The 16,777-nt window shown below is 41.3% G+C and overlaps 1 protein-coding gene and 1 pseudogene across 3 annotated transcripts in view; one reads left to right on the plus strand and one right to left on the minus strand.

Annotated features, from left to right (window-relative positions):
• The window catches only part of KIF13B (kinesin family member 13B), a 173,542-nt gene that overhangs the window by 109,101 nt on the left and 47,664 nt on the right, over positions 1-16,777 (plus strand). For all 3 annotated transcript variants that reach the window (XM_036032025.1, XM_036032027.1, XM_036032026.1), the window contains exons 23-32: positions 1,005-1,162; positions 2,181-2,313; positions 6,647-6,793; positions 7,389-7,418; positions 8,887-8,986; positions 9,524-9,650; positions 10,398-10,453; positions 12,222-12,346; positions 13,659-13,835; positions 16,501-16,593. In XM_036032025.1, the coding sequence (XP_035887918.1) occupies positions 1,005-1,162; positions 2,181-2,313; positions 6,647-6,793; positions 7,389-7,418; positions 8,887-8,986; positions 9,524-9,650; positions 10,398-10,453; positions 12,222-12,346; positions 13,659-13,835; positions 16,501-16,593 (1,146 nt within the window). The remainder of the gene's footprint in view (positions 1-1,004; positions 1,163-2,180; positions 2,314-6,646; positions 6,794-7,388; positions 7,419-8,886; positions 8,987-9,523; positions 9,651-10,397; positions 10,454-12,221; positions 12,347-13,658; positions 13,836-16,500; positions 16,594-16,777) is intronic.
• Positions 1,896-1,980, minus strand: LOC114504479 (annotated as a pseudogene).

A 16,777-nucleotide genomic window follows, 5' to 3' on the forward strand; every position in this document is an offset into this window, starting at 1 on the left:
TCTCAGCAGAAGCGGCTGGCTTCAGAGACGTCCGTGTGCCCGTGCTAGTAACTGGCAGAGCCAGGACTGTCGGATTTGAGATGCTTTTTTCTAACTGTGGCACAGTTAAGCTATCTCATTTTTTCAAGAGAGAAGCCTCTTTCTAATCCGCTTAAAACCTAGAAATACCTTTAGTATGTTAAAGATCAAGACAGAGAAAGAGATGGAGATTCTATCACTTTTAAAAATAAACTGTTTCAGAGATTAATCTTCACTATTGCAAAATGCTGTCTTAAATCTATCTTGTAAAGATGGACAGGTTGGGAGAATTTTTAAAAATTAGGTGAATTTTTTTTGTACTGATGATCATTATTTATTTCCTTCTTCCCCTATTATTGAAGATAGCATCCTAAAAACTGGGAAAAATTGTTTTTCCAACACACTGCTACCTTATTGCATATAATAACTTTTATATCAAGACATTATAGACCATTGTAATTCTTTTTTTAAAGATTTTATTTTTATTTATTTTTAGAGAGGGGAGGGAGGGAGAGAGGGAGAAAGAGAGAGAGAAAGAAACATCAGCGTGCGGTTGCTGGGGGCCGTGGCCTGCAACCCAGGCATGTGCCCTGGCTGGGAATCGAACCTGCGATGCTTTGGTTCGCAGCTCGTGCTCAATCCACTGAGCTATGCCAGCCAGGGCTCATTGTTGTAATTCTTAATACAATTGTTTATACTCTTTAAAATGGCTCCCAAAGTATTGCTGACAAAATAGAATATAATGCTGGTCTTTTACAATAGATTTTCAAGGTGAAATATCTAAAAATCAGAGTTAAATTATTTTTACAGTCTAGAACCTTAGACCACATGAGCATTCGTTATGGATGTACTGTGACAGCAGTTCTGTAACTGAAACGTTCTTTCCTCTTTCTCTTCTTCGTGGGGGTGTGAATATATGGTGGTGGGTGTAAGTAGTGATAAGGTTGCCAGAAAGTGTTTCCTCTTCTGTAATTATTTTCTTTTAGGAGTTTTCTGTTAACATCACTGAAGACTTTATTGAACACCTTTCAGAAGGGGCGTTGGCAATTGAAATATATGGCCATAAAGTGACCGATCCTCGGAGAAACCCAGCCCTGTGGGATCTGGGGATTATCCAAGCAAAAACACGTAGTCTTCGGGACAGGTGAAGCTAAGATATCCATCTGATTCCATTTACAATTTTTACAAAGTGATAGGGATTACTACTGCCACTTATAAAGGGTTTCCTTCCCTCAGCATTATCACTCTTCCAGGAATGGATGGTGGTGTTGCCAGGGTATTAATAGCACAATTAAACTTCTTCAGAGAAGTGAACTTGGAAGAGTGGTAGAAGAGAGTTAAATATATGGGTAGTTAAGAATAAAGAGTGAAGTAAATTTTTGGATGATAAATGGTTTATCATTATGAATTACTTCTAATTAATCAACTGTAGGGAAAAAGGACCATGGTGTACTCTAGAATTCAGGCTTGCTTGTTCTTCTTCAGCTCAAAGTTCTTTTCAGCTGGCTTCAGTGATGGGAGGGGGCAGGCTCATTTGTTGACCAGGATTTTAAAAAGAAGAGTTAAAAGAAATGACCGAAAGTGCATATACTTGTACTTTTCACCTATTATAAATAAGAACCAGATTTTCATTTTGTGGCATTTAGAACATTTTAGCAAATACTAAATTAGGCACTGAGATTTTTTTTCCCTGATGCTCTTTGATGTGAGCAAAGATACATGTCAAGTCAGTAAAGCATACAGCACTACCTTTATCTATTTATGAAAAGATAATCACTGCACTTGCTTCTGTCCAACTGGTTACAGTGTTTAGATTTTTAAATAATCACTTTGAAATAGACTTGTAATTATTACACATTTTTGAACAAAATAAAGGAACCATTTAGAGTTCTGGTGCTCTGAATGTTCAGAGAAACTTTTCTAGAAATGAACTATAGAAACGATCCCTGAAAGTGCAGCCTTAGTTCTGATACTGTTTGTTTAAGTTTGCTTTTAATTATATTTGTTAATATGTATTTGCATATTACTCACTGAACTACAGATCATTCTATTGAGTTACTTGTTTTGGAAATCATTATTGTTGTTAATTCTCAAGTATAAGAGCCTAACCTGCTATTGACTTAGAAATGTATGACATTCCAAGAATTTCAACTATTTCCTAGATGGAGTGAAGTCACCAGGAAAATGGAATTCTGGGTTCAGATTCTGGAACAGAATGAGAATGGTGAATACTGCCCTGTAGAAGTAATTTCTGCAAAGGACGTGCCTACAGGAGGCATCTTCCAGCTCCGGCAGGTAACATTATGAGTGTTGTTCTGAATGTTCACATTAAATTCCTTGGTACCATAAAGCTGAATATTAGATTTCTTTTTATAGAAATGTCAGTGGTAATTAAAGCTAGATGGCCAACTCCATTTCTGGTGTTAAAATCACCTACATCATGTGTATTTTCTTTAATTAAAAAAATATTTCTATTTATAATATTTTAAAACCAGCTTTTGTTAGGTTTAAGAAAGAAGGAGACAAGCTTTAAAGAACCACTTAAAATTGAATTGTACAAAATAAGGAAAACATATTAAGCAGCATTAGAATATTTACAAAGACAAGGAGAAACAATGTGACGTGGCAGAAAGAACAAACCCCTAGAGTCTTAATGTGCTAGGGTTCAGCCTTGGGTCCCCCATGGCTTAGCTGAGCATCTGTGAGCAAGTCCAGTCACCTCTCAGAACCTTTTCTCAGGTGGAACCTGGAGGCGGTGATAATACCGACTTTGTAGGACTGGTGTGAAGATTAGTGATATTGTACATGAAGTACAGTGCTTGGTACATGGGAGGTGAGAAGTGTTTTTTCCTCCTGACGCCAACTAGTTTTCTGCATACACCAGGTGGGTGTCCTGCAATTCAATTCAGTTTGGACCTTAACTGCCGAAGTTAGCTCAGACCCCACAGGTTTAAGGTTGCAGACTTAATCACAAGACTACCCTCGCTTCAGGTACCAGCTGCAAGTGTCAGGTTCCCAGGTTACCCATGCTTCTGTTTGATTTGGCTACAAAGTCAAGGGTTCCCACAACTCTCCTCCTTAGGTTTGATAACTTGCTAGAATGACTCAAAAAACTTGGGAAAGCCTCTTACATACTGTTACCAGTTGATTATAAAGGACATAGTGCAGGAACAGCCAAATGGAAAAAAATGCATGGGTGGGCAAGGTATGGGATGAGCTTCCATGCCTTCTGTGGGTGTGACAGCTTCCCAGCACTTAGATCTGTTCATCAACCAGGAAGCTCTCCAAACCCCACCTTTTGCAAGTTTTTATGGCCGTTCCGTGATGTAGGCGTGATTGAGGACAACACTGGCCTTTGGCGATACTCAGTCCCCACCCCCTCTCACCGCTCTCCCTGAGGGGTGCGGCTGAGAGCTCCAACTTCTAACCAACACTTAGTCTTTCTGATGACCGACCCCCTCTTGAAGCTATCTGGCAGTCTGCCAAGAGTTGACAAATTAAAAGTCACTTCATTAAAAGATGGGCCTATAACTGTTAACACTTAGGAACCTCTGAGAGTTTTAGGAGCTGTCTGCCAGGAACTAAGAACAGAGACCAAATATCAATTTATGATAGCACAGGAGGTGTTAAATAAATGCCACCAGGTAGATGGGCACACCTGCCAGAAATCAGTATAGCAGGAAGGTAGGTGGGAATCATCACTGACCCCCAGGCAGGTTGAGATCTCGAGTGTCTGTGCCACTCGAGAAAAGAGAAAATATCTTCTCTTCAGGAGATTTGGCAATACTCTTTTTTTTTTTTTTTTTTGCCATGCTTTACATTAATTCAACATTTAGTAGAATATTGCATCCTGTGGTAGTTTCCATGCTTTAGAACAATAGTCAAACACTAGAATAGCTGTAGGAAATGAATGTTGAAATCATTCAAAGCAAAATATGAGAACAGGTTAAAGGACAAAGACAGTTTGCTTAAATATTTAAATTCCTCGATGTTTGAATAGAAGGAAGATGATAAGCACTTATTTTCTGACCCCAGCAAATGAATTTTAGTAAATTCATTCATATATGGTCAAGGAACTAAAAGCAAAAGGAAATTAGTTTAAATTATAGCATGAGTTATACATATAAAATAGGATTCTTAAGGGTGTGAAGAACACCTTTTTCTGAACATGTGTTGAAGCTATATATATCTTTTTTAGATGCCTTAGAAATTCATCTCCTGGAAGGCCAGACCAGATAAGTTTTTGTGGTTCAGTGTAAAGGGAATATTTGAGTATTTGTCATAGTTCTGACGATCTTTATTATCAATGTTCAAAGATATTTTGAGTTTATCAGGAAAGACTTCTTTTGAAGGATGTGCATCTTAACCTGGATGCTGAAAGAATCATGCAAAGGCTGGAAAGGTGTTTTATATGTAAATGGCAACAATAAAGAATAAACATGCAGAGGCTGGAATTAGGTAAGTTTAGGTAGAAAATAACATGGAAGGAGCTGGAAGCAGAGGTTATAGAAGCACGTGGCAGGCAGTTAGTTCATGGAGGGCTGTGGGTGATGGGCTCATTGAATTTAATATCTTTTAAAGCTGGAACTATTATTCTTGAACAGGAAAATGGCCGAAGAAAACTGATTAGGTCAACATATGAAATTTCTGGTTGTATATTTAAAAATAGTCAAATATCAGCAGTTGTAAGAAGTTCAATCTAATAGTGTACACATACTTTTTCTATGGGACGTGTAGCCATTCCTGGATCTTTTCCCCCTTCCTTACCTTGATTTCTCCCCAAAGTATCCAAGTATGTATTTCACCTTCCACATTTGAGCACACAGGTAAAGCAGACCACTTTTGACCTGGCCAGGATGCTCAGTTGGTCAGAGCATCAGCCCGATCGAATACGGTCAGGGCACATACAAGACTCAACCAGTGAAATACATGAGTGGAACAACAAAAGCTGATGTTTCTCCCTCTTTCTCTCTTTCTCTTATTCTCTCTCTCTCCCACCACCCCTCTCTCTCTCCCTCCTTCCCTCCCTTTCTCTCTCTAAAATCAACTTAAAAATTAAAATAGACCACTTTATCTCTTAGGCAAAGTAAATAAACAAAAGGTAGGTAATTAAAATGACTGAACTGTTCTAAACAATTAAAATGTTTCCCGAGGTACTCTCTTCACAAAAGATCTGATGCATAGTCCTTGGAAAAGATTTAATCAGAAGACAGCAGTAGCCTGTCTTTTCAAATCTAGTTTGTTAGGTCGGTCAGTGCCTTAGCTGGTTTTACTGATAATGTAAGCAAAGCTCTTGGGAATTAAAATCTGATGGAAGAGGGGATGAGTAACTGACTTGAAATTGTATATTCAAAATCCATCTTTTAAATTGTATTTTATAATTTTAGGATTTATAAACCAACTTTGAAGTCAATAATTTGGGAATACTGGGAATTTAAAAAACACATCGGTTGTAAATATACAACCACACAGTATTCTGAAAATATGCTTAAGAAGAGATAGGTTTTCTTTTATCATTCTTCCTTTTGCAGCTCTCTTTAAAATTGTTTTATTTTGGGATTAAAGCAGCGGATCCAGGATAGTAGTAATCATTCTTATTTCTACTTTGCTTATTTTTTAAAGTAGGTTCTATTACATGTGCTGGTTTGGCAGCCTGCACTTCTTTAAAAGTCTAGTTAACATCTGTCACCATACTCTTTAAACTTTAACTGTCGTTTTTCTACAGCCATATTTTAATGACTAACATTTTATTACCTATAGTAGAGTGTAAGTAGTTATCAATATTATACATTTAATTTGTAACTAATTTTTTGTTATTCACATTACTTTACAATTCTTTTTTTAAAAAGATTTATTTATTTATTTTATTTTTAGAGAGGGAAGGGAGGGAGAGAGAGAGAGAGAGAGAGAGAGAGAGAGAGAGAGAGAGAGAGAGAGAAACATCAATGTGCGGTTGCTGGGGGTTATGGCCTGCAACCCAGGCATGTACCCTGGCTGGGAATCGAACCTGGGACACTTTGGTTCGCAGCCCGCGCTCAATCCATTGAGCTATGCCAGCCAGGGCTTACTTTACAATTCTTAATGTACATGTATGATTATTTACTTAGAAGGGACTCCTGGAAAAGTTGAATTGTGAGATCAAGGAAACCTTACATTTTTAAGGCAAATTGCTCTGCAGAAAGCTTTACCAACTTATATTCCTGCCAATAATGTATGCAGTTACTTTGGGCAGTATTGGAAGTTGCCTTTTTAAAAGATAATTGCAAGCTTAGTAAGTAGAAATAAGTGTGTATCTTGCTCATTTTATTTTGTATTTATTTATTAGTAAGCTGAACATTTTTTATTGACTAGCTGTTTTCTCTCTAGAATGTTTTCTTTTAATGTTTCTTTTTGTTGAAAAATATGTAAACTATATTTTTGTGTATGTCTTTCTACATACTTAAAAGATAAATAATTTTTCATGATTAATATTTCAATTTGTAGTTTACTATCTAACATTTAAGGTATGATGAGACAGTGGCTCCAAGTTAAATGCTTTTCCCAACATCAGCCGGTAGGGGTCTCTCTACACCAAACTTTTAGGAATCGAAGTGCTTTTAAGAAACTGTTCAAATTGTTGGTGATGCAGGGGCAGTCCCGGCGAGTCCAAGTGGAAGTGAAGACTGTGCAGGAGTCCGGGACGTTACCTCTGATGGAAGAATGCATATTGTCTGTTGGAATCGGATGTGTAAAAGTTAGAGCACTCAGATCCCCCAGGACACAGGAGACCTTCCATGTAAGTGTCTGTGCCTGTGGTGTTCTTGTTGAAAGACCCAGCCAGACAAGAGAGCCTCTGGGGACCTGTCAGAAACCTGCCTTCCGCGAGTGATTCTTTCAGTATTTCTGTTGTTTTCCTTTGATGCCTTTAAAAACATTTGTATTGTATCTGCATGGCCTCATTGCACCACACTGTTGGTTTTGCCCTGGTACGTGGCAAACTGAGGGTTAACAAAACATCTCAGCCTCCAGAAACTAACCTCCCCCATCACCACCCCTCTGCAGAAACCCCCTACTGGCTCCTGAAGACTATTTGCCAGCAGGTGTTTGATTTCCCCTGGGGAGTGGGACTACAGACGCAGCAGGGGAAGTATTGTACTGGTTCCAGAAAAGGTCAAATACGTGTTTTTCACTTTCCTAGGAGAAGCTCAAGGTTTTACTCCAACTTCCCGAACACTATAAAACCTAGAGCAAGGGTGAGCACAGGTGGAAGATGAAGCAATATATTCATTAAATTAGAAAATAGGAAGTATGGGGAAAGATTCAGATTGTTTAGTGTAGACTGATTCTTGGACAATTGTTTTGGTTCTCCATCATGTATTTTTCTCTTTTAGGAGGAAGAGGAGGACATGGACAGCTACCAGGTAATGAGGCACCTGTTAGCCTCACCAAAATAGCCTGATTAAAGTACTGAAGCACTCGTTCCTGTACTGTTACTTAATAATGACACAACTAAATTTGATTCAGATATTGCTTTTTCTCAAATTAAAACAGTGTGGGGAACCATGAGTGTTTGACAGACTAAAGCCATAGACTAGAAAGTCAGTTTAGTGTGGGAAAATTATTTGTGACCATTATCCTTTTCCAAACCTGGAGTTTCCCCGTCCAGGTTTCCTACAGATCTGTCTCCAGATTCTCTCCCTTGCTCTGTCTCTCCGTGAGCGGAGTCACCTACCCCTTTTCCTAGGAGAGCTGTGTTGCACTGGTCTTCAGTCAAGCCTCGCGCCCAGAGGTTTTCCTTGTTGTAGGCCGGGTCTTTCTTCCCCACGGCATGGAGTCACACAGATTGGGTTTTGTTTCTCCTCCTGCCCTCCCCTTCCCCTAATCTCCTGCAGGATTTGGTTTATGTCTGCTAAGTTTTATCTTGTTAGTCTCGTCAGGACGCTCAGAGCTCTTCGGATCCCCATTATGTCATCCAGTGTAGTCACTCTCCTGGTTTTGCATCATCCTAATTGGATAAAAATGTCTGCCTTCCTATATAAGTCACTGATAAAAATGTTGTGTCAGAGGGGGTTAAATACAAAGTCCTATGGCACAATAACAGAGACTTCTTTTAAGCTGACGTTATTCCATTAATCACTGTTCTTGGGATGTGATATTTCAGTCATTTCTGATTTCATTCAAATAGATTCATTATACATTTCTCCATCTTGTCCACAAGAATGTCTTGAGCTATTTGGTTAAGTGCCTTAGTGAAATCCAGATACACACCAGTTCCACAGCATTCCACTGATCTACTCAGTCTTGTAACTTCGTTACAAAAGGAAATGAGGTAAGATCGGTATGTAGTCAGGTGTTGACTGGTAGAGATGTTTGGCTGTTGGTAATGGCCCCCGGTCCCTCTCCCCTCCTCCCACCAAAACAAGGGCAAGAAGCGTTTACAGGTTGTTTGTAAAGACTAATGAAACATGCTGAAGGCTGAAGTGAAGAACTTTGAAGAATTGTTATGATCGTTCTCAGGGATGTAACTATGAAGATTATTGAGTAGTAGTGGTGGTTTTATCCAGCATAAAGAGACCTCGTAGAAGATCTTAGTTGCAAGTGCCTGGAGTTCTACACATTGAACCAACAGGAAAAACCTGGTTCTGGACATCAGAGAACATCTGATGTCAGAATGTCTCTCAGAAAGTCTTACTCTAGAACAATAATGCTTTAATTTCTGAAAGTTTCTATTCTGCATGATGGTTGGAGTCAACTACTGGTGGTAATAAAGACATTAGTAATGATACTTAACATTTTCAAAGCACATTAGAGTAATGTAAGATAGAGCATCAGTTTCAGATATATTGTCCATGCATTGTATATCCTGTCATTTTCCTTGTTTTCTTCCAGGATCGGGATTTAGAGAGACTACGTAGAAAATGGCTAAATGCGTTAACAAAACGTCAGGAGTACTTAGATCAACAACTGCAAAAGCTTGTCAGTAAACATGGTAGGAAAAGCAAGTTAAATACTTCCCTTCCCCGTATCAGGGCGTAATGAATCCCCATTTGCAACCACATGAATTAGAAGTAGATTAAGACACCAATTACGGGGATGGCTAGAGCGTAGGAATGCTATTTGTGTCATATCCGTTCAGAAGAACATTCATCTAATTGTAATGACGTCTTCCCATAGGTCTCTCACAGCCCCCAACAAAGAAAGAGAAAATACAGCACACAAAGTGCATATTGTCCCTCAAAAATAACGTTTCTTGATTTATTGTCCAAAAGCACTTGAACCCTCTGACTCGGGAGGAGTCATTCATGTGCTTCTCCATGAACTGAGGATGGCCTCCGCGAGAGCACACCAACCTCTCTAGCTTACGGTTTTCTTATTGCACAGCTTTTATCATGAATTAGGGAAGTCACAAGTTTCTATGAACCCTCATCTACCAGTAACTGAAATGGAAAAGCCTGTCGCTACACAGGACAAAAGTGTAAGTAGCAAGTGAGATAACCTTATTGGATCCTCATTCCTGATGTTCTAGATAAAACAGAAGATGATGCTGACCGCGAAGCTCAACTGCTGGAGATGAGGCTGACTCTCACTGAAGAAAGGAATGCAGTCATGGTCCCCTCTGCCGGCAGTGGGATTCCGGGGGCCCCAGCAGAATGGTACAGATGCCGCCGTGTGTCTCCTACTGAAGTTCTAAATAAGCCAGCTGCTTTCCATATGATTTTTGCCTGTGCTTTAATTAATAGGAGACTCATTATAGCATATGGGAAAAAAGTTGTTTGAATTAGAGGAAGTGTTAAATTATTTTCATGAAATGGAATAATGATGGCCTAAAACTGTTTTATTAAATAATATTGTTATTGGCTCAAATAATTAAGATTTCTGAGAATCTAAATCAATATTTAGTACAAGTGCACTTAGCATTTAAAAAAATAGTTAATATGTTAATTACTTGGGTCATTCCCTTAAAAGACCATTCGGTCATTATAAAATTGCATCTCTAGGAGTTTTTGGTTTGGGTGCTCTCTGAAACTGTACTGTCAGCAAATTTCTGTGCCACTTTATAGAAATTAAAAATAGTAAATTAAGCCATATGGGGCCCTTAAGGATATAATTTTATAAGAAAGTAACTTCACACGGGGGAGCCTCATTTATAAACAGGTCTATGTGTCTTAGAAGACTGCGCTCCAGTTCCGGAGCGCGTGGTAATGATGCACAAGAGCACTGGTGGAGAGACACAGCACTTGTAGTCAAGTCTGTGGCATCTCTGATGTGAAATTATAGCAAAGCCCACAGCAGAGTTGTGATTGGCCTGAACTGGGCCAGCTCTGGCTTTATATTATGGCTGTGTCATGAAGTACATGCAGCTGAGACAGTCTGCATGTGACTTGTTCATTATGTTTTAGGACCCCGGTTCCTGGGATGGAAACACACATTCCTGTTATATTCCTTGACCTAAATGGTAAGTCAGCAGGTGCTTCCTAAAGGCCTACCTCTGTGAATTAGTGTCCGTGCAACCCTTAGATTCTAATGAAGTATGCATTTAGGCGGTTCTCTAAGCCTAAGATTAAAGTTCATTTTATATGTGCCAAAGGACTCTGACACTTGGCCAGGAGTGACTTTTCTGTAAGAACAGTATCTTGTAACAGTAATAGGTATGTTTCATCGTGATATGTGCTCACATTTCATTCTGTAGCCCATAGTGCTCTGCCTGTGCTTCGTTCTTTCATCAGTTTGGGAAGTTAAGTGCACTTAAAATATTTTCTTCTTTAATTCTTAGGAAAAACTTCTCTCTGAAAAGGACTAATAACTAGTGATTGCTTGTGTAGCCTGTTTTCTTTTATCTGCTGCTTCCTTAGCATTACCTAATAAGTTTCTCACTTTTTCTGTGAGTTTTTATGTCATTCATTCCTATATTGTCTATTTTAAAAACACTTCATGTATTTATTTTTAGAGAGAGGGGAAGGGAGGGAGAAAGAGAGGAAGAGATGCATCAGTGTGCGAGAGAAACGTTGATCAGCTGCCTCTCGCACACCCCCAATCAGGGACCGGGCCTGCAACCCAGGCACGTGCCCCCTAGAAACCAAACAGGTGACCTTTCAGCTTGTGGGACCATGTGCAACCCACTGGTCCATACCAGTCAGGACTGCCTGTTTTTTAGTGCGTCATTTTTTCTGACATTTTCCTGTCATGTAAAATATTTTGGATATGGCTACATCTTACATATACTCTGTCTAAGGAGGGGAAAGATGAAAAGGTGGATTAAAGGTAAATATAAGTTCAAAGCCAGCAGTTAAATTCCTAAAACATGTACGGAAGAACTATGGATTAAAATGAACTACCCTAAATGGACAACATTAGATGTCCTCAAGTTTTTCTCTCCCCTGGCTGGGAGTGAGTTATGATATCGGAGGTTTTCAGCATCGCGTCCCTCTTAGCTCATTTAGACACATGGAAGACCCACTTCTGCCGTCCGCCCACTTGATGCGGTTCTCACGTATTGCCGCAGTGCCCTCTCCTACCGTGTTCTCTTGAGTCTTGGAGCCTGAGGGTGACTCTGGCCTAGTCTTACGTTGGGTTTCTGGCTAGGTAAGATGAGAGGGGGTAGTGGGGGTGGAGAGAGGGAGAGAGGGTAAGAAAGTGGAGAAGACTAACTCGAAAGAAGACCAGTTGGTATGGATATTCCTAGACATGGTCGGGACCTTGGTCAGCCTTCTGCCCATTCTTGGTCAGCCTAAGTCCACATACTGAAAGAGACACAAGCTTATGATGGAGAGAGAGTTGGGAGAGCACAGGGCAACACTCCAGTTTCTGGTTCATGTAGCCAGTGGCTTCTCTTGTTGAACTTAACTGTCAGATAATTGGAATCACTTTCACTTCTCGTTTCTTCAGTGCACTAAAGTGTAGGGAGTTTGGGTTGTAATCTTATCATTAACATTTATGGACTGACTTTGAGTAACCCCTTGGGGTATTTTGGCTTCAGTTGCCTCTTTCATGGAGAATAAGGCTTAAAGGTAGGAGATGGGATAAGATAATTTCTTGAGGCACTGTTCGTCTCTAAGATCTGTGAGCTGTTTTAATGGTTATCACCTGTGTCATGTAAGATCTTAGAGCCAAAAGAATGAAATTTGAGGCAGAAGAATTTTAATACTAAGCACTTTGAGATTTAACTGGTAGGGGGTTATCCTTTAAAAGGATCTTCGTACTGAATGGAACTGCTTTGATTTCAGCTGATGACTTCAGCTCTCAGGATAATCTTGATGACCCGGAAGCTGGTGGATGGGATGCTACCCTCACGGGGGAAGAAGAGGACGAGTTCTTTGAATTGCAGATTGTGAAACAGCATGATGGGGAGGTAAATAAAACCTCACTTGGGAGGACTGGATGAAGAGTAGTTTCTTTAACCTTTCCATGAGCCTTTTGAAACAATCAGCAAGGTCGTTATTTCAGTGCTTACGTTTCTCAAGAAACGTAAATGAAGACTTTTCATTATGACTTCCAGAAAGCAGGGAACCACCCCTGGCAGGAGTGGCCCGACAGGTCACGTCCACTGCCGCTGCGTTTCCTCTCCTGGCGAAGGCTCGGTTAGTGTGCGCAGGCCGGGTCAGCTGCGGTCCGCTCCCTAGGGAAATGCCACTGAAGGGGAGTCGTGAAATGACGCCCTGCTTGGGGTTTGCTTTGAAATTCTTCAGTAAAGCTTTTTAAAAAGGAAAAAGAAAAAATCAGTGAAGCCAGTGTGGCAAAATCCTAATAATGTTTGAATCTGAGTGACGAATCTGAGGGGGCTCATTTTAAAATTTGGAGTATATTAGAAAAATTAGAAACTATTCTAAGGAAGAAGGCTGAAAGGATGCTTTAAAGCTCACATCACCTAGGGGTACAACTGAGCTGTGAAACCTGAGCCTCATAGGGCGGAAACATCCAGACAAACCCAGGTGCGGCCCGCTCCGTGAAAGGGAGGGCCTGCACCCTTCCTTGGTAAGTCTGTGTAACGAGTGATCGGGGAAGGCTGCAGAACCATTTCAGATGAGAGTAGACTGAAGGGACAGTGACAACTAAATGTCATTTGTGATCCTGGACTGGAACAGTTGAAAAATTTGAATTTGGACTCTATGTTACAATATACAGCAGTATTATATTGATGTTAAATTTCCTGAATATGATAATTGCCCTATGGTTAAGTCAGGGATGCCCTTGCTCTTAGATGATAGTTGCTGAAGTGTGTAGGGCTATAGAGTTATATGTCTGTAACTTAGTCTAAAGCAATCCAGCAAATAATAACAACAATATTAATAGTACTGTGTGTGCATGTGTTGTGAGAAAGAGGAAAGGAAAAGTGGCAAGTGTTAGCAGCTGACGAAACTAGATGAAAGATATAAGGAATTCATTGTACTGAATTTGCAAATTTTTTTTATGTTTGAACATTTTTCAAAATAAAAATTTCAAAGCCAGCCAGCCAGCCAGCCAAGAACATTCTGCTCCATACTTCCCAGACTGGGCTGGTTGAGGCCGCATCCTCCTGTCCCACGGCTTTGCAGGGCAGGTCTCCTAGCAGACTCCCCCACGACGGGCACGCAGCGGTGCAGCCCCAGCCACGGTGTTTCTTTGTCAGGCTTTTTGTTGTTAGGAGGAGTTGGAGAAGCATGTTCTTTCTGTCTTCTGTGCAGGTGAAAGCAGAAGCCTCCTGGGACTCCGCAGTGCATAGTTGTCCTCAGCTCAGTAAAGGCACCCCTGTGGATGAGCGAGTGTTTCTGATCGTGCGGGTGACGGTCCAGCTCAGCCATCCAGCTGACATGCAGCTGGTATTACGCAAACGGATCTGCGTCAGTGTTCATGGGCGGCAGGTGAGGCATTAATCCCAGCTGAAGAAATGACTTGAACTACATGCCCGACGTGAGGGCGGGGCTGTGGAGTGACTGCTCTGGCCTCCCGTCCCCACAAGCGCTATGAGTCACCGAGCTCTTCTTTTCAGGGGAGCTCTCCCTGTCCTGTAACTGTGCTGGCATCAGTTCCAGAACACATCACCCTGACTGCCTCTCAGACGGCAGTAGATTGTCACACAGAGTCTTTCTGACGGCTTGGTCACACTTGCCTGCCATTTTCTGGGGTGTCACAGGGCCTCGTCCAGGTGAAGTCCGCTGTGTGTGTGTTGACTTTGCATCTGGGTCCGGCAGGATGAGAAGGTTCCCTGCAGTTAGCCTTTGTTTGTGCAAAGCACCCTTTGCTTTCCATGCCTTTCCTCTCTTTCAGTCATCTCCACTCATCTGCTGATTCATAAATTTAGGAAGTGTACCCAGTCAGGCTTTGGGGTCAAAGGCGAGTAAGAAACAGGCTCTGTCCTTAGAGAGCCCGTGCCCCTTGGCATATGCAGATGCACAGACAGGTGCCTCTGCTTTGCTGTGAAGGCGCCCTGATGCAGGTGCCCACCGTGTGCTGGAGGTCGCAGGAGCAGAGGGGACGGGGTAGACAGAGGCAGTCAGGGCAGGCTTCAGAGAGAAGAGGGGCGCGGGAACTGCTTGTGTACAGACCAGGAAGGTGCTGCTGGCTGTTCTTGGGGAGGGGGAAATGCAGTGCAGGGCAGTGTGGGTGGGGAGGGCACGGCAGGGTGTGCTGCAGAGGCCAGGGCTGTGGCTGTCCTTGCAGCTGCAGCCAGGTCACAGAGGGCCTGGTGCCGTGTGAGGGGCTCAGTAGAACATTTCTAGGTGGGTGTGAAGTGTTTCTGTCGTTGGTTTTGCAACTATAGGATTTGGGAGGTTGTTTCTAGGGATCCTTTTTAACTGCCTGTGCTCACTCTTCTGAGGTCTTCTCAATGCACTGACTCAAACCAGAGCAGATGAACATAAGTCTTTTCATTTAAAAGAGCATAGTCATGGTTGATGGAGTCCTAGATGTAATCTCCATCCCTAAAAATTAATCTTTAGTTCTAAATGTCACACGGATATTAGTCTTGAAATGAAGACTGGTGGTAATGCTGTTAAAACTGCCGCTCTTTAGCTGGGCAGTCCAACATCAGTATAACCCAGGTCATCGGGTTAGCCATAGATGCATACGGTGTGTCTCCCACTCACTCTTCTCTCGGCCTCCCTCTTCTCGGAAGGCTTTCAGGGGTTGAAAAAGACGCGCTGTTCCCAGGGAGAGTTTTGAAGAGTTATTTGCCACTTCAGAACTGGAGATTCTGGTTGCCAGCCACTGAGACAGAGCCGGCACCAGCTGCATAGAATTTTTAACAGAAAGGGCACTTCATGCCGTCACCAAGTTTTCCTTGTTTTTATTTTTTAAATTTTTTGTCGTTGGGACAAGGACTTGCCACATTTCCCCCCTGGTTGAAATGATTTGATAATATCAAATTGATACTGAATGAAATAATAGTGTTTTAGGGCATGGCGGTGTCCTCCCTCTTTCAGAGATTTAATTTCTTACAGCAAGAACAGGGACCTCCTTTTAGGACCCTTGTACATGCGTGTCAGCTTCGGTAATTCCACAGACGTAGAAGACGAGAAAGGAAGATGACAGCAGCACCCACACTTCCCCTGCACCCACAGTTCCCCCACACCCACAGCTGCACTCTGAGCAGTGTGACTGGCAGTGGCTCCACATTGCAAGGCTGACAAGAGAGTGAAGGGATGAAATAAATGGTCTCTGCATTCTAAGAAGCTACAGTCTTTTTAAAAAATTAACTGAAGATTACTAAATAGGACTGAAATTATTCAGTAGGTTTGTGAAAATAGTGTTTCTAAGATGAAGCAGTTTGATTTTTCTATTTTCTTTGGAGATTTTCTCATATTTCCTGCTTCCCTTTTGCATGAGGGAAAAGGTTCAGTGCTAGTTTAATATTCTCTCTTATCTTTATTCACCAATTGTATTCTGCCCTCATCCCTGCTCTCTTCAACCTCTACAGGATGTTCAGTCTTAGCAGCATCTTCAAATGAGTCATCTATGCATTAATTCAACAGTTCAATTCTGAACTGTGCAAGGAGCGCAGTCAGCATAAACAATGACCATGCACTCTTAAATCATTCTTCATAACGATCCTGCTTTGGTCAAGAATTTAATGCCTGAACTTGTCAATATTCATGGTACAAGATGTCCATCGTGCTGCCAAAAAAAAAAAAAAAGGTGTAAGAGTCACCAGGCCTTGCTTACATCTTAGCAAGAAGGTCATTTTATTGTGTCGAAGTCAACAGCCTTATTTCTGTAGCCTTTAAGCGGGGTTGAACCGGTGGTGTAGTGTCAGTTTCCAGAGGGTGGGGTCTGTTCTGTCCACATGTTGGGAATAGGACCTGCCACCCACTGCGCACATGTAGATGCACGGGTACCTAAACTCGGTCTTGTGTGCTGAGACAAAGTTGAGAAACCTGTGTTTAGGGATTTGGATTTCAACTTGCGTATATTGGAAATATGCTGTTTCTTTTTGGCTGGAGTAAATGCAGTATCCTTTATGCTGTTTCTCTGTTAATGTGAACTCAGTTTTCAAGGTGGGAAACCATACCTTCTATTTTGTTTTTCCAGGGTTTTGCTCAGAGTCTCCTAAAAAAGATGTCTCATCGAAGTTCTATTCCTGGCTGTGGAGTGACTTTTGAAATTGTCTCCAATATTCCAGAGGTGAAAGATCACATGAAATTTAAATTTACTAAAAATAAACACATAAAAAGAGCTAATACCCTGTAAATCACCTACCCAACCAAGAAACATGTACTAAATGGAACTGTATGTTTAGAGAAATGCTATAGATTTTTAGAGGAATTTCCTAATCTTAACTTGGCTCAGTAAAATGTACTTTACTGGC

Source organism: Phyllostomus discolor, chromosome 8, assembly GCF_004126475.2.
Source record: "Phyllostomus discolor isolate MPI-MPIP mPhyDis1 chromosome 8, mPhyDis1.pri.v3, whole genome shotgun sequence".
NCBI classification, from domain to species: domain Eukaryota; kingdom Metazoa; phylum Chordata; class Mammalia; order Chiroptera; family Phyllostomidae; genus Phyllostomus; species Phyllostomus discolor.